At 41.1% G+C, this 18,162-nt stretch overlaps 1 protein-coding gene across 17 annotated transcripts in view; it reads left to right on the plus strand.

Moving 5' to 3' along the window:
* MAGI1 (membrane associated guanylate kinase, WW and PDZ domain containing 1) overlaps nt 1-18,162 on the plus strand; it is a 577,834-nt gene that overhangs the window by 544,881 nt on the left and 14,791 nt on the right. For 4 of the 17 annotated variants that reach the window (XM_074344506.1, XM_074344521.1, XM_074344507.1 and 1 more), the window contains 5 exons: nt 2,740-2,823; nt 5,675-5,766; nt 7,569-7,761; nt 10,512-10,805; nt 13,807-14,010. In XM_074344506.1, coding sequence (XP_074200607.1) covers nt 2,740-2,823; nt 5,675-5,766; nt 7,569-7,761; nt 10,512-10,805; nt 13,807-14,010 — 867 coding nt within the window. The remainder of the gene's footprint in view (nt 1-2,739; nt 2,824-5,674; nt 5,767-7,568; nt 7,762-10,511; nt 10,806-13,806; nt 14,011-18,162) is intronic. The other 13 variants (XM_074344522.1, XM_074344508.1, XM_074344509.1 and 10 more) reach the window with 7 other exon arrangements.

Here is an 18,162-nt window from a genome sequence, read left to right on the forward strand (position 1 = left end):
TCTTTTTGTTCTGGGACAGGAGAGAATGTCTAATGAGGGAGGAGGCCGGGTTTGGTGAAGGGTCAGATGGAAACTGGAAGAGAGCAGAGAATCATTCTTACCCTCTTCTTGGTTGTAGTCCCCTCATCAGTGGTTACTTTTGTAGCCACAGCTGTGCTTCTCTCTCAGCAAGGCCCCCTGGAGAATCCAGGCACAGAGGTGGTGGGAGGTGTGGGAAGTGCTCCTGCCTCCCGCCCACCCGCTCGTACTTGGCCATGAAGCATTTCCTTTGCTGGCTGACGCAACTCCTCTCTGACCCAAAGAAAACAGGGGAGCGAGGCCAGCATCCCCGCCAGAGGAGAGCTGGCCACACTACTGGTGAAAGTCAGCACTCCGGGGACACAAGGCACGTCTGGGGTCTTGCTGAGTATCAAATTCTAGGAAGTCACTCAGGGGCCCCCCCCGGTCCTTTCCCCCTTCAAGGGAGAGAGATCATTGCCTCCAAATTATAATGGTGTGTGGAATTATGCAGGCTGTTTGGGCTAAGGGTTCACTATGTCAGCAAAAGTCTAATCATTTGAGAAGGGATTTATTTAGGAAGACCCCAGAGTACACCTGACCCTTGGCGAGAGGAGATGCAGTTCCCCGGGAGCATCCTCGTAAGCAGGCATTGCTAAGCTGATGTTACTAAGCGACTTTTCTCCCTGTGTCCTCTCACTAACCGTAGTGATTTCACTGGAGAAACGCTTTCCAAAGCGGAATGTTTTCATGTTCCATTCACATTTCTCTCTAACCACGGGGCTCCTCGAATCAATGGCCCAACTCCAGTTGACGTGGAAATACTGCTTTATTGACCGCGCCCCTGCTTCCCTCAGTGGAGTACATGCTGATGACTGAGTTTCCATGGATGAATCTTTTCATGATAAAGTAAACCGTGTTCTGAAGGGCCGGCGGGGGCCGCACGGATCGACACTTCTGATGCACCCAGTGAATAGGGGGTTACAGCTCAGGGGCCGTTTTCACCTTGACAGAAGCAGTATTTCTTCAGAACTTGGTACTGAATCCAATTTTTTTGAAAAGTTTTCACCGGGGGGAAAAAAAAGCATCCAATGAGAGTCAGACTGAAATATCTGGATTAGCACCAGGGTGGGTCTCCACTTTCTCTAACATCTAAAGACGAGGACCTGGCAGCACAAATGAGAATCCATTTTTTGGCGATTGGAGGCTCTGTAATTGAGTGATCGCAGCAACCTAATAGATGTGAAAATTCACATAGGTTTCCTCCTCACAGTAAACGAGGACCATGGTAGGACTTTTCTCTCCAATGGTGATTGTTCCATATCCATCAATGGTTTTCTTTTCTTCACAGTACCTACAAATGAACCTACGCCAATCTTGTCTTTTAATCAGTATTTCGCTTTATCCCATCAGTCTCTGCCATTCCCTTGGGCTATTTTTTTTAACCTTGTCTTTTGAAAAAAAAAAAAATACAGCATGTAGTCTGGTTAGGAATGATTCCCTGCCCGACCCCTCAAGGCATATTAAAATGAGCAGAGTACTCCAGGGAAAACAGGAGAGCTGAAGTCAGCAATAGCACCTTCTTTGTACCCTTAACTTCTCCCCGTTTTTTGGGGTGAGGAGGACATATATTTTCCTTGTATTTCATTTTATTGTGAAGGTTCTTAACATGGTCTCCAATCCAACTCCTTCACGTGGTCTAGATGCTGTGCAAAAATAACAAATTCTCGATACGGCCATCTGTCGAGACAGGAGTGTCTGAATGAATCAAGTGGAAGTACAGATGTGCTCATAAATCCCTCTGAAGAACTCAAAGGACACATGAGAGTCCTTTAGAAGCCACATTGCCTGTTTTGTGTTTTCTGTAGATAACAAGCCAGTGGTGCCCATCCTTAAGAAATGACAGTGATGCTGTCTCATTCATTAAATGTTCAGGAAGAACAGCTCGTATCCACTAGTGTTGCCTACAAAAGAAAGTCTGAAGCTTTTTGCAGTTGAAACTTTTGCCTGTTGATAAAATAGTTGGGAAAGAAAAAAATGACAAAGCTGTCCTATTAACCACAGTAAACCTGTCCCTCGAGAGCGACGTGCTTACGGATCTGGAATTGGGGAGCGGCTCCTTTATCACAGTGAATTTGAGGAGCTGAGCTGTGCATCTAGATTTTAAGAGCTGTTATGACAGTTCTTATTTGTGTGTTTGTTCAGCTCTTGGCCAGATCTGATGATTTGTGTCAGTAAATAAAAGACTGTTCTGCCTGAACTGCCTAGAATTTATCCGAATAGGTATTAGCCCAAGAATTAATCCCATCAGGAACTTGACACGACTTTAAATAAACGTAGGAGTGTGGCAATGACAGAAGTATGCTTTAAGTTTTTTTTTTTTTTTCCTTCAAAAGGGAAAAAGGGTTTAGACAAATCTAAAGTTCATGACATGCTTCAAACAAGGTCATACAAGAATGTGTACTTCGGGGTGTAATTAAATAGGAAGAGTCTAAGATGGTAATGGAAATTCTCAAACGGTACAGTTTTAAATTCTAGCTTTTTGACAAGCAAAGTACCATGAAAAAAAAAAAAAAAGAGGGAAAAAAAGAATCAAACCATAGTCTTTTAAAATCCACAGCAGCCTTGACCTTTACTGTGAAAGCTTAACTGCACGTTCCTTATCAATCAAAACTAAATTAAAGTGAACTAAGAGAAAGCACATACATTAAGCTTTGCAAAATTGTGAAATTAATATTCCAGCTATGTCACCTTCGCCTTCATCGGGATTGAGCAAGGGTGAAAGAGAGAAAGAAATCAATTCCACGAATTTTGGAGAATGTCAGAGTAAGGATTCACTGAAAACTTTCATTTCTCCATTATTATTCATCCTGTTTGATGTTCCCATTGGTTTGGGGGGCTGGGGAGAAACTCAGAAAAGGGAGGGAAATAAGAAAGATGCCATGAACCGAAGTGTTTGAGGCATTCTTCTTAACCAAGCAAAGAGCAAAGACAAGATGAAATAAAAAATGTTGGGCATGTTCAGCCAAGTCTGCAAATGTGTTGTGTCTGTTGTAATGAAGTCACCAGGACAGTTCTCCAAAACCCTGGTGACTCCATCCTTTCTAATTATCAAAGGAAGTCTTTTGACTGCTTCTTGGAGTCGTTAGTGGAACTACCAAAGGAAATTAGCTGTTCAGATGTCCCCTATGCAAGGGCCTAGAAATGAACAAAGCTGGACAAGATTCTCTTAGCTCTTTTTGATTTAGTCTCACTCCAAAAAAAAAAAAAGTGATAGTAATATCAGAAAGATGGCTCTACCTCACTGCCTCCTAGAAACTTAATTTTAATAAAATCTGCCTGAAATAGAGAAGAGAACAAAAAACATTTTGGGGGAGTAGTTTAGAAACTTTAGTGCCCTTGGGAAGAAGTGGCAGCAGAGGACAAAGAAGGGAAAAATCATTCTATAAATCTGTAATATGTTTCAGTACTGATTGATGACCGAAGTTGTATATTTGGGCAGATGGTGTTTGGTCAGTAGAAGAATATAATTATCAAAATGCCACAGTTCAAAGGCCAAAAGACTTTCTTTGTAACGTGTCTGTGTGTTGCTGTATTGTGTTTGTGCGTGTTTTCGTAAAAAGCTCATCACTGACGTCTTCTGCATCCTTGGTATCTGTCATTGGGCATCTTCCTTTCAACAGGAAGCTCTTTAAATAAAATTACTATTTGCTTATTGATTCTCAGAGAAGCAAATTTTTTTCCAATGGACTGCACTGTATGATAAGCCTAGATCTGGTGGCTACAACTGCCCAAACCATGGTGGCTTACCCCTCAGTGGGCAATAATAAGGCAGAAACTTGCTACATTTGATGTCACTGTAGGAGGGGCACGTGTTCCTATATTAATTGATGCTGAGAAAAAATTGGTCTGGGCTGGAGGTCTCCGCAGAGGTCCTTTCCTTGTTCACAGACAGGCACAGCGGATTTAAAGCAAACTCAGCCAAGAACCGAGTGCTGACTGGAAAGCACTCGGGGTCTATTTGGGTGATAATCCTCCTGCTTGAGTGAACCGAAGACAGAGACACAACTTGATTTAATTTGTTGTTTCAATGAGGCTATTACAACAAATACCCTTTAGCCAGCTACTCAGACAGAAAGAAAATATTGTTACCTTAGCGTGCTCAAGAAAATATCATTCTCAAATTGTGCTTCTGGGCGTCCTATGATGTAGCTTAACTCCACGTTCCACAGCATCTTACAGCTTAGCCTCAGCAATTATAATAAGAAAGCGCTGGATTAGAAGCACCATTTAAAGCACAGCATTAAGATAGCTCAGGCAGAAATATTGGATTCAGACTCCTCTGACTTGGACTCACCTGTTCATTTAGTTTCTTCTCTCTTAGCGTATTCATTCACTATACATTTTAAGCTTATGGGTGAATCCTGAAAAGGGAACATCTCTCGGCAGCTTGAAATCTAAACAACCAGTTTCTTCTTCCCTGTCCCACTGTACAAAATCAGAGAAGATGGGAATTAAATTCTTAGGCCAATATGGTCCTTCAGCCTCAAAGCCAATGAATTAAATAAACCCAGAAAGTCTGCAGAACAGCATTTGAAAAATCTCCTTTAGGATTCATGGTCGCTAAATTATATTTTTTCCCCTTAAATAAAAGATTTGTCATTTTACAGATGATAAAATGCACTAGTTATACATTAAAATATTAAGTAAGAATTAAGTGGAAATAACCCTTTTTTAGTTCCCTTAGTTAAGTAACAGAGTGGTATATAGAACAATTTCATGTACAGTAAGCATGTTCTTATGGAAATTACTTTTCTGTAAAAAAAAATGAGATTTTCATTTTAAAGCTCTGGACTATCACAGGGCTTTTAAAGTAAAAAAATATCATGTTGTTGGGTAATAAATTAATACTTAAAATGTTGAAACATTAGAGGCACATTGTGGAGTAAGGCACTCATATTAACAATGAAATATAGTTCCCTGACATAGAACAATTTTGTTGTCACCGTTGATCTTAAGGATATGGAAGGCTGGATATTTTTTGGTAATAGTAGTGAAAGAGGAAATTTTGTAAATTTGGAAATCTTAAGATGTTTGAGAGTAATAAAATGATCTAACAAGTCATATTATTAGCTTTGCTAGTCTTCATTACTTTTAAAGCAAAAAGTGATTTTTTTTTTTAATGGAAAACACTCATTACCTCAAGCTGTTTTCTTTCATCTCCTAGTTGATGACATCAGGTACTTAACAGGTCTTCTGATCCTCGGAGCAGCCTCCACTCCAAAGGTCACTCTGACTTAGCCTGCACTCCTTCCTCGGGCACAGGCACCCACCGTGTGCCGAGCGTGATGACGTGAATTTATTTAATTCCCCTCGTAACAATACCAGGGAGAGTGGTGAGTGCTGACTTCAGCCTTAGTTAGGGATAATGGCTTGGGTTTGATTAGGAGTTATCAAACAGTGACTAGTCCTTTGAAAAAAACTTCAGGCTCAATGACTGGTCCTACTGTTTCCTTTTGCCCAGCGTCCTCTGTTACTTCGCCTGTCCAGATTATCTGTGTTGGAAAGCTTTCGTCTGCACAAGCACCATCAGTACTGGTGCTGTAACTGTGTCCACCTTAGGGCTCTGATTCCTTTTATCAGAGGAATAATCTCTCTTCCTCTCCCCTCTCTGCAGTTCCAGATTACCAAGAACAGGACATCTTCCTCTGGAGAAAAGAGACTGGATTTGGATTTAGGATTCTCGGTGGAAATGAACCAGGGGAACCTGTGAGTCGTCTTTTGTCTACCTGTCACCCCGCCTCCCACCCCCAGTGCTATTTTTTAAGACTTCAAAGCAAATTGGCAGTAGGGACAGATCGCCAAAATTTTGAGTCCAGCTAGGTGCACCCCTGACTGTTTCATCTCAGGCAGTGGGGGTTATTCTTTGGATTTTGTGAAGCTCTTTTTGCCTTGAAGAAGAAGGAAAGTTGGTGTTTGTGCTTGTGGAAAGCGGCAGCTGTGGCATCTGAAGCTCCCCATCAAAGGAAAGGAAACCTAAAAGCAATATAGGGATAGACATCAACTGAGAGAACAATGGCCCGATCCTCCTGGCCAGTTCTGTTCAATCTGCCAGCAGGTAGTTTGGCTTTGTATACGGAGTAGCTAGTGTATAGAGAGCACTTATCAAGCATTACGAGAGATTTGAGAAAGTAGGACCACCAACTTTACAAAATTAGAGAAAGAACCCTGAACAAGGGTTAGGAGATATTTAACCTCACCAGGGCTCATCTTTAGGATCAATTGAATAGAACATCACAGGATTCATTTGGAAGGGGAAAAGAGAACTAAAGTTAAGTATTGTTCATTTCTTCATCACAATTAAATAGCTATTACTTATTGAGTGCTTACTATGTGCCGGATGCTATGCTAGAGGCTTCTAACATACAGTCTTCTCCTTTATCCGTCAAATCCATGAATTTACCCGCACTTTTCAAATCCTCAAATAAAGACCCAGAAACATTGATGAACTTGCCTGGGATCACAGAGTTAGTAAATGAAGGGGCTGGAAAGGGTGTGATTCCAGAGTCCATATTCTTAACCACTCTTGTTTTATTTATTTTTTTTTTTTCTTAGCCACTCTTGTGTTGAAGTTCTTTGTCAACAGTAAATGCCACATAAAGATTGTTATAGCATTATTATCTAGTGAGAAGGCAAGCAAAGCACAAATATTTTAGCCAAAGTTGAGTGAGTGATTAATGTAACAGCAAGACACTGACTAGAAAAATCTGTTCTGCATACAGCTGTTACAGACTACAGAAATGGGGATGTCAAACCAGACTTTGCCTGATTTATCCCTTCATTTAACAGTATTTATTGTGCATTCCCTACTGCTAGGCACACACTAGCCTTTAAAGAATAGTTGTATTACTACTATATTTAGCATAGGAGGGTTCTCAGGTAGACAGAAAAGGAAAAAAATGTTTTGCCATTTAAGGAAGTAAAATGATTAATTTCTACAAAAAGGGGGGAAAAGTCATCACCAAACCATCAGTAGATGTTAAGGAACCAAACAAGAAAAAAAAATTTTTTTTTCACCGTTTAAGAATTGTTGTAGCACCTAGCACAGCACCTGGTATCCAGTGGGTGCTCAATCAGTGTTTGTGTCATGGCTTGCAGACACGAGTGAATGAACTGAATTGCTCTTACAAATGTTCAGGCCATCATTTGGTGCAGGGCAAACCTTGTTTTACTGCGCTTTGCAGAGAATACTTTTCTTTTGTTTAAGAATTGAGGTTTTGTGGCAACCCTGCATTGTCCGAGGATGCGTAGCAATTTTTAACAATAAAGTATTTTTTAATTAAGGTGTGCACTTCTTTAAAGACAATGCTATTGCACACTTCATAGACTACAGTATAGTGTAAACATAGCTTTTATAGGTACTGGGAAACCAGAACGTGCACGATACTCGCTTTGTGATGGTATTTGCTCTATTGTGGTGGTCTGAAACCAAACCCGCAATGTCTCTGAGGTCCGCCTGTAATAGTAAATCAAAAGGTCTATGTTTCATCCATCATCCAATTACTCAACAGATTTATATCGGTCACATCGTACCACTGGGTGCTGCTGATACCGACGGCCGCCTGAGGTCTGGGGATGAATTAATCTGTGTGGATGGGACACCAGTAATTGGAAAATCACACCAGCTTGTGGTCCAGCTTATGCAACAAGCTGCCAAGCAAGGCCACGTCAATCTCACGGTGCGGCGTAAAGTGGTGTTTGCGGGTATGTTTTTCATTCATTCTTTTAGACAGTGCCTTGTCACTGGATTCATAGAAAAGGCCCCTTCCTGTGTCTGCCTCCTCAAGCATCTCTTTTAGCAAATGTGATTAAGCTCAGAATTTCCAGATGGTTTGCTTCCCTCAAACCCTGCACAACTACTGTCATTCGAAAGTACTTTAATGTGCTATCCCTGTCTGTTCAGCACAGGCTTGTAGAAGAAGGCTCGTTGAATATACGTTACCTTCCCCCATCCCCTTTCCCACTAGAACTTAGTTACTCTCTTCATTTAATGGGAATTCTCAACAAAATAGGTCATTTAGGACAGTCAGGAGCCTTGTAGCTTCAAGTTAAAAGGTCAAAATTCAGTTTGTGCTGCAAAATAAGCTCATTAAAAAGCTACTCTGTTGTTGACAGTCATATGAATTAAAGCGAGATTTTAATTTTTTAATTTTTCTCTATATGGAAGTTGTAGAGCTGGCCAGTTCTACGTCATCTGTGCTTCCTTCCTCCTGCAAGCTTCGAAGTACTCGAGTTCTCAAAATACTGCATACCTTTCAGGCCCAACTCAAATATAGCCTTCTCTGTGAAACCCTCAGAAGTTCCCTCCTTCCTCCCACTGCCTTCAGATTTCAGCATCCTCTTCTTGCCATTCTTGGGAATCACAGTTGACTTCTCTGTGATTCTGCCATTTTGAGACAGTTCACTGTGTGAGTGTCTGTCCTTTCCGTTCATTCACCAGCTTTGTCAGCAGCCCCCACACCCAGTTATTCAGGACAGAATGCAGAATGCAGGAGAGACAGATCTTGGGTTGTATCAGTTGAATTATTGAAGAAATATGCCATGAAATACTATGAATTCTTCATAGTTTTAATATTAGTGAAACAACTACATATGAGATAAAATCACCTGGCAACTTGTTTTAAAAACAAAAAGTTAGTAGAGCTCATTTAAGTGGTATATAATTAATTACAGAATTAAGATATCAGATTTCTTGCGTGACAGTCCTACCTCCTGCAGCCACGGGAAACACTGTTAATTAGTTATGTCCCTAGAGCTCATCGATGGCCTCAGAATCTTAACATTGAATTCCATGCAACCAACAGCAGTCAGAAATGGCTTTTGAGATGAGATGAAAACTTTTTGACTCTACTGGCCCAAATAAAAATAGGAGATATATGTGATACTTGTTGGTTTCACATTTATTTTTACAATGTTAAATATTGAGGATTTTTAGTTCTGGGTCAAAGGCATGTTAAATCTTTGAAGAGACATAAGGCTAAGTGAAATAAGCCATTCACAGAAGGACAGTATTACAGTCTTCCATTTATATGAGGTACCTAGAGTAGTCAAATTGATAGAAAGCAGAATGGTGGTTGCCAGGGTCTGGGGGAGGGGAAAATGGTTAGTTGCTATTTACTAGATACAGATTTTCAGTTCTGGAAGAGGAAGAAGTTCTGGAGATGGGTGGTGGTGATGAGTAACAACAATATTTCTGTACTTAATGCCATTGAACTATTTACCTAAAATGGTTAAAATAACAATGTTCCATATATTTCACTACAATATAAACTAAATCTATGAAAGGAGACACTTTGGGGAATAAATGTAGTAGTTCTATCCAAAACCCAAATATGCATTTTGCTTTTGGCATGAAATTTAAGTAAGTTGATACCACCTACTACTGTGGCTGTTTAGGAGTGCCCTACCCTGTCACTTGACAAAGGAGAAAAACTGGAATTTGCTGAAATGAATTCTGAGGGAGGCTAATGCATCCAGATGTGTGATCAGAGTAGATAATTGACATCTGGAAGCTGGGAAGAGGTGCTAAGTATACCTCTGGCTGGCATTGCCAGGAATCCCACAGTCTGGAAAATCTTAATGGTACTGTCAACTTACAGTCTCTCCCCTGACGGAAAAGGCAGAAGCAGAACTGTTTGGAGAGCTGAACAGAAATGGGACTTGAGGGTCATGACAGTTTGAGTGCAGCAAAGGGCGTGTCTCTGAGGCACAGATGGTGGCGTCACCTACACTTCCTTCTTGATGGGTCTTTTTTGTTTATTTGTTTCATGGAAGTATAGTTGCTGTACAACACACTGTAAGTTATGGGTGTACAGTACAGTGATTGACCATCTTTAAAGGTTATGCTCCGTTTATAGTTATAAAATATTGGTTATATTCCCCATGCTGTACAATACGTCCCTGTAGCTTATTTTATACCTACTAGTTGTACCTGTTACCCCTCTACCCCCATATTGCTTCTCTCCCCCACTGATAACCATTAATTCTGTGTGTCTGCTTCTTTTTTTGTTATATTCACTAGTTTGTTGTATTTTTGAGATTCTACGTGTACGTGATATCATACGGTATCTGTCGTTCTGACTCATTCCACTTAGCATAACGTGGATAGGTTGTTTTTTGATTCGTGCTCCAGGAAACATTTCAGAGTGGGCCGATTTTGCTGCAAACTTGAGTCTGAATGCAGGTGTTGATACACAGTAGGCAGTGAATGGAACAGAATTTGGTGTCCGTTTGTGTTTTGCCATGGGGTGGATGTCAGTAGATCCTGAGTGGTAAATACTTATCGGGAGAAGAGGTTTGAAACTGCTCTCTCTCGGTTCCGTGGGGCCAGAGGCTGTCTCGCCTGTTCATCGCTTGCTTACCTGCGCGTGGGGGATGGGTAGGGGGAGGAAGACGGGGGCGCAGGGCGCGTGGCCGGCCAAGGCGGGTCACCGAGAGGAGCATCTCTTGCACAGCCCCCAAAACAGAGAACGAGGTGCCCTCGCCGGCCTCGTCCCACCACAGTAGCACTCAGCCGGCCTCGCTCACCGAGGAGAAGCGCACCCCGCAGGGCAGCCAGAACTCCCTGAACACGGTGAGCTCGGGCAGCGGCAGCACCAGCGGCATCGGCAGCGGCGGCGGCGGCGGCAGCGGCGTGGTGAGCACCGTGGTGCAGCCGTACGACGTGGAGATCCGGCGCGGGGAGAACGAGGGCTTCGGCTTTGTCATCGTGTCGTCGGTGAGCAGGCCCGAGGCCGGCACGACTTTCGGTGAGTGCGGCCGCTTCTTTCTGTGCGTTGCTTTCCTGCGATGCCCGGGAGGGTCCCAGGGCCAGTGAAGAACGGCCACTGTCTCATTATCAGAAATGCTTTTCGCTTTAGGGAATTCAAGTCTTAACTGGGGATGGAGTGTATTTCGATAGCTTTTCCCCTCCTGAAGGTTGGGACTTTTTTTTTTTAAACCCTTCAGCTTGCACTCTGAATGTGTGTTCACAGGCAGAACACCTCAGTCGTAGGTGAAGTATGCAAAGCAGCCCCTCAACGGTATAGAGCGGGAAAAATTCTTGCCAGAGAAAGCCCTGTGCCAGGTCCTGAGTAGGAGATCATTTATAGCAGTAGCCTCAGAAGGTATAAGAGTTTTTAGAAGCCCACAGTTGAAAAAATAAATGCCTAGGAGAAAAAAAATAGAGGTGTAGGGAGTAAAAATATACCTGAAGTGCCCTTTCCACCTTATCTGTGTCCTTTCTCTACTCTCTCCCCATCTGAAATGTTTACGTTTTAATTTTTAAATGATATGTTTGCTGTTGCCTGGTTAAGAATGTAATTAAAATCCAAGTTAAGAGCCATTTGTCTTCACTGCCCTTGAATTCTAGAAGGGGTGATTATCCTGTCTCATCCAGAAGTTGGGGGCTTCAGCAGAGTATGGGGAACCATAGTTGTCCCGCCTCTGCTGGGGGTTAACGCTGCTGGGTGCACTAGCCAAGGTAAAATAGGAAGCCAGGTGATTCCAGGAACTAGGAATCTATGCATCTATTTCCTTTTAGAATGGAATGAACTCTCAAAATGATCCATCTTCTTCATTAAATAAAAAATCATTTGTCATTTTCCCCAAGCACATTTATTAATTAACATGGAATATGACTGGCGGACAGGGAAGGGCTGGACAGGCTTTGAAATTTAATCTAGCTCTGTCTTGAAATGACTTGTCCACATGGAACCTGAGGACCAGTGGTCACTTGCCAGCTAACATCTGCTAAGTGCTCCATCCCATTTGCTTCCTGCTCCAGTAGAACTTCACTTGCCTCCTTTAGTCTTGGTATATTGCTTCCTATTAAAGCCGTCTCCCCCGAGGTGTGTTCATTAGAGGCAGTGAGTCAAGCCAGGTCTATGCATGTGTGGCTGCGGTAACAAACACCCCATTACTAACCGTGTTTTTCTGAGCTATATTAATAATGTTATCATAGCATGTTGTGGGTGGGTGACTTGACCTCAAGGCAGGGTTTGGGGGGCTTGTTTTTAAGTTAATTTTAAAATATTGATTTCTGCTTAATTTAAAAATAAAAAAGGCAGAGAAGGGAAAAGAAAACACAAGTTAGTTTCTTTTGAGGTACAATTTGCACTCTGATGTTCTCAGGATTTTTGACTTCTCAGTGTCACTTTCTAGAATGAACTAGATGTTTCAGACGGGAGGCTATGCTTTATTTAACAAATATTTAATGTCTTCAATTCCAATTTGATCTTTGATTGTTCTCCTCCAGCTCTTATAATGAACAAATTAAACTTTCCTTAATACCTTGCACAAGACTTCTGTTCTGAGCTATACAGAGCTTCCCTCCTACTTGCCGTATGCTACCTTTCCCATGGGATTTGTCCTTGGAGATAGGCTAGACTTAATCAAGACCTTGAATTCCATCCAGTAGGAAGGCTTCCCCCTGCACCTGCTTCTTGCCATTCCAAAAGACTGTTTAACTTCCTTTTTGAAAAAATTCTTTGACTTTGATCTTACATCCAGTAATACAGACTCAGGCAAATATTCAAAGGAACTGTAGCTCATTTTCCCACACATTTTATCCTTAAGCACTAAATTATGATGGAAGAGCCTGCTAAGTTAGTTTCAACATCTCCTATGTTAATTTTGTTACCCTTTCCCAAAGGTGGCTCGACTGTATTACTCTCTTTACAGTCCCCAGAAAGACAAACTCTCAGTTAGTGAATATGCACAAGAAACTTTGAAACACAGTATATGATTATCTGGAAACCCTATGTCAGGCCTGCAAGCCAGCTTTCCACCTCTCTTCTTAAAGTTATCCACACTCTTCGTTGTGACACGAAATGTCTTAGAGCGCATGGTCAACCTTCAAATGTGCGTTCCTGATTTACCCTCTCGTAGCTTGTGTAGGAACTGATCAGGAGAAAGGAAGTGTTTAAAGAAGAGGGTTGAGGAATGATCTGAACCTAGCTTCGGTTCCCTGTCCTCAGCCTGAGTAGGTACCAGATTTTCTTACTCCTTTGAGGGGATTTTTGTGACCAAGGAGGAGGACGTCAGAGCTAATGGGCCATTTGGGCCCTTCTCTGAAAGCCCACGACACAGACTGATGGAGCAGAGGTCATTAAAGGAAAAATAGGTGTCAACGTTGGGTGCCTTCTTGGCTCATCTCATAATTATGCCCTTTTTCTAAAGCTTTCATCATTCTGGCTAGAAATTCAGAAAGTCTGTTTGTCCATCAGGTGTTTTCAGTTTGAATTTTCGGTGCTAGCAGACTCGTATGCCTCACCAGACACCCGGTGATTATTTTTTCTAAATGGAGAAAGAACAAAACATTGGCAGAAACTTAAGCAACAGCTGGCAAAAAAATGAAGTGATGTGAGCGCAGGATGGATAAAAAAACCTCCCTCCCAGCTCTGGGTTTCACATTCGCAGTCTCAAAATAAGCCCACAGCAAGTTATTTTGGGGCTTTTGAGAATCTTTGAAGTTGCCAAAGATCCCCAAATTGGCCATTAATGTAAGGAGGGAAGCTGGGGTTTTCCCCACGGTTTGAATCAGGAAAGGACGGGAATGATGAGCTATCATTTCAGGGCAGTAACTTCTTACAGAGACGCCCTGAACTTTGCCAATGTTTTGACCCTCGGCACAGAGTTCTCCTTAAATAACATTTGCTTAATGCTTTAATTAATTAACACTTAACCTTCTCTTTCCCTTTTCAACCCTTTTTCTCCTCCCTTCACTCTATTCCCACGTAACTCAAAAAAAATTAAAACTCAATATCAAAGCAGGCAATGCATGTGTGGCTATGCCTCACAAAATAGGTCGGATTATTGAGGGGAGCCCTGCTGACCGATGTGGCAAGCTGAAAGTAGGAGACCGGATCTTGGCGGTAAATGGCTGTTCCATCACCAACAAGTCCCATTCCGACATTGTCAACCTAATCAAGGAAGCGGGAAACACAGTTACCCTTCGCATCATTCCCGGGGATGGTAAAGTATACCTATTGTCTCTCTCTCTGTCTCTCTCTCTTTATGGCATTAGTTTCATGAATAGTGAATAGTGTTGACTTAGAGGCAGCCTTATCCATCCCTAACTGAACATGCCCATCAAACAAACGTGAGCCACTGTTACTAAACCTTACCTCGCCCTCTTGACTTAATCCTCTAGCCCTGGGACCCTGTCTTGCTGCAGAGAGTCTTAAATTTTCCCCAGTTTATTTTGGTTTTGGTGCCCTTGTCTTTCAAATGACAGACTAGTTTGAATACAGGTGGTGAAGCTTCCCTGATACCTGGAAATTATTAATGATGTTTTAAAAACAATTACTAAAACTTAAGTGTATATAATATGACAGCACAAAACTTATATAATGACAATACAGAACCAATGCTATGGTAGTTTTTGTTTGTTTGTTTGTTTGCTTGTTTTGTTTTGTTTTCAGAATAAGTAGATATATTCAAGTGTTTTACTTAATGAGAGAGTCTTAGGATTTGTGTCTGCTTAGTTTGTCCCTAATGTTTTGCATGTGGATAAAGAAAGAAAAAAAAAACTCAGTATTTTTGATAGATTGTATCTACTTTAAAATAAGCATGTTCTTGTTTGTTTGTTTGATTAAATTCAGATATTTGGTTCTTATATACCAGTGGCAATTCTGCCCTCCAAGGGACATTTGACATTGTCTGGAGTGGGTGCTAATGGCATGTAGTGAGTAGAGGCCAGTACACATCCTTTAGTACACAGGCTAGCTCCCCCCACCCCTCAAATTAAAAAGTTATCTAACAAAATATATCAATAGTCATTATTCGTATTAATTAAAAATGAAGTTAATATACTAATGTCACTAAGTATAGATCCTTCAGAGAATTAAGTCCTAAATATTGTCTTCCTTCTAAGCAGACTTTGCCCTTGGGAAGAAAGTGATACTTGTCCGAGAATGTTTCAGGGTCTTTTTTTTTTTTCATTCTTCCTATGTAGGTTATAAAATAAAATGTATATGTTAAAAACTAGTGTGTTTTTCTAAAGAGGAAAATGTGGTTTGTGGAGATAGTGTGATAAAAATTCTATGCCATTGATCTGTAAAATAAGATAATCAAAGATGTTATCTGAAATTAATTCACAGATGAACAGTTACTAATTGTTAGAAAATGAGCTTTATTAGTTTAAAATTTGAGTGATACAGACTGTGCCTTCCAGAAAAAGTCAATCCAAAACCAAACAAAAAATATTTTAAAATTGTTCATTCCAAGAACAGAGAAGTTTCTCTGTGCCAAAAATATCCCATACCAAATGTGGAAGGAAAAAATAGCTTCTTGAATGATGGTCTATTTCAGCCTGCCTCAGAGGCATGGTTAGTAATTTACCATCTGGTCTGGAGTCCACTCTACCAATTCACCACTCTGGGAAGCTATTACAATTTAGAAGAGTGATCACAAGATGATCGAACATAGGTTCCTAATGGAAAAGATGAAGGAAGCCAGAAAAATTCATTGACAAATGGTTGAGAGAGCCTAACGTAATATATAAATTGAGATACATTCATCTGCATGCTGTGGCGAGATTTCAAAAAACTAATTCAAAAGAATTGGACACAGGAATTGACTTGCTGGGTCTATGTTAAGTCAGTCTTAATGTGAGAATGAGAATTTCCAAAAAGGAAGGAAGGGAAGAAAGAACTTGAGAGAAGGGCTTAGAAAAAGGGTTCACAGTCAGAAAAGACATAAATACGCAGAAGTAACTTATACAACTGTGCATATATTTGTTGACTTAATTCAATGTTGTGCAATCGAAAATATTTTTTGGAAAATCTGAACATGCAAAAATATAAAGCAGGCTAGACTATGCAATAACAATTGTCAATAAAAAGACATTTTTTAAGCTTCAGTACTTGAAATATGTTACAAGAAAGTAAACATTAAAGTTGATACAGCGTAGTTAAGGATTGGTTTGCTGCTGAGGATGTGATTTTTATCCCAAGATGTTTCAGGAATTCATTGCCATGATAATAAAACTCTTTATCAATTATCTTGTAATTTTCAAAGTCCAGGTGAAGGGCATCAAGTCTGGCAGATGGTGGATTTGTGATTCTCATCTTTTAACTGGGGCCCAAAATTGCCAACTTGGAAATTAGAGTGAAGGCAGACATGTTAGTTTTCTAGAGAGATGTCGCAGCAATCCAGGAGGGTTTTGCAAAAACTTAGGAGAGAGGGACTGACCGTTACATTTTGATGAAGAGGAAATTGTGCTGGATCCACTACCTCTCCATGAAAAAGTGTGTTTGACGTGATAGACTGAAAGGTAAACGGCAGGTGTTCTCTCCATGGTAGGGACCTCTGGTCTCCTTCAGGTCTCTCACTCTAGTATTTAATCAGTCAAATAGCCGAGAGACATTTTACTGCATGATCCTCATGGGGAGACTGAAATTCTCCATCAGAGTGGCTTTGGAGCTCTTTGAAATCCATCTTGTCTGGGGTACTGTTCTCAGAAACCCAAGGAGGCACTTCAGAAAGATGCGTTCTGGGTTGTGCAGTGCTTGGAACCCAGTCCAAATCACTGCTTTATCTAGCTCATGCTGCCTAATTTTTTTTCTTGTTGTATCACTTCATTCTCCATCTTCACTTCTCTCAGTCTCCAGTTTCCCTCACTCTCCTTCTGCTATTTCTCTCTTACCTTTCTTGCTCTACCAGCCCTCCTCTTACAAAAGCTTTGAAACATGACCCCCTTGGTTTGGCATTATTGTGTTGTTAGAAAGCCTACCTTCAGAATTGCCAGACAGGCCTAGATCAGGGCAGTCCTGACCATCTCTGCTTTTACTACCTTGGGGACAAGGTTGGGAGACAAAGTAGGGGCAGATCTTATTCTCCTCTGAGATATGGCTGAGGGATAGGAAATGGACAGTGACAACACAGAAAGGCCTAAACAGGGGCTCAACATTACTGAATCTTGAAATTCGACAGGTCAAACCACACATGCTTCCTACCACTTGTATAGAAATACCCTCTAAAGTCTGGGGTGGGAGTGAGACTCTAGTCAGACAGGGCAGACCCTGACTAAGCCAGGCTAACATAGAATCATAAGTCTGAATGAGGTTCAAGGTACTGAAAATATTTATGAGCTTAAAGATGTATTATTGAAATATGGTCTTAAATTTGTAGTTCACATCTCTCTATTTTAAAGTATTTGCTTGTCAGTGGTAGAGTGTGTGCTTGGCATGCACGAGGTCCTGGGTTCAATCCCCAGTACCTCTGTTAAAAATAAATAAATGAACCTAATCACCCCCCCAATTAAAAAAATAAAATAAAGTATTTGCTCATATAGGAAGTAGGACTTGGAACACAGATACTGCTGTTTCCTTGGCAAGGGCATGAAAGAGTTTAATTATCTTAATAGGAGGCTCTGTGGATATGATAGCTAGCGTATACTCTGTCAGAAAGAACAGGGTTTCAATCATCCATATTTAAAAAGTCTCTCAAGACTCTTCAAATCTTTACGGGATTCAGATTTTCAGATGCTCCCTTCAGAGCATTTATTAAACATGTGTTTATGCATTAAAATATGTATGAAAGGAGTGATTGTCTCCTTTGTCGATTTGCTTGGCCTTGTAATCTGGATTCCGTAAGAGAGGCTGAGGACATGAACATGGGAGCAAGGTTAGAATTGTAATCACTTGTCACAGAGATAAGTTGAAATCCAAGATACACGCTCTTGCCATAGTTAGTGCCCTGATGTAGCACGGCACCGTGGCAGTGCCTGGAGAGCTGGGACATGCTTCTCTTGATGCACAATTGCTAAGGAAAGAGCAGTAATACCCATTTTCATTCCTCTGGGAGAGCTAAAGCAGGTGTAACAACTGTTTAATAGAGGGTAGAGGGCGCTCTGGAATTTATTGCAAAAACAGCCAATCTGTCTGTCCATCTTGGAGTTTGAAAAGTCAGATACATTGACATCCCTTTCTAAAACTGCTGCTGGAGTGCATTCTTATATCAGGCCTTTCTTTTATTATTTTTTTCCTATTATAGGGGACAAAGTTTGCTTTGGGATAGAGATACAGATTTGTGATAATAGGCTTCATCTCTGTATTTTAAAAGCTGGAGAGAATTTTAACGCATACTGTCTTGGTTTAATTCTCAATGAAGACTTAAAAGTTC

This window comes from Camelus bactrianus, chromosome 17 (genome assembly GCF_048773025.1).
Source record: "Camelus bactrianus isolate YW-2024 breed Bactrian camel chromosome 17, ASM4877302v1, whole genome shotgun sequence".
NCBI classification, from domain to species: domain Eukaryota; kingdom Metazoa; phylum Chordata; class Mammalia; order Artiodactyla; family Camelidae; genus Camelus; species Camelus bactrianus.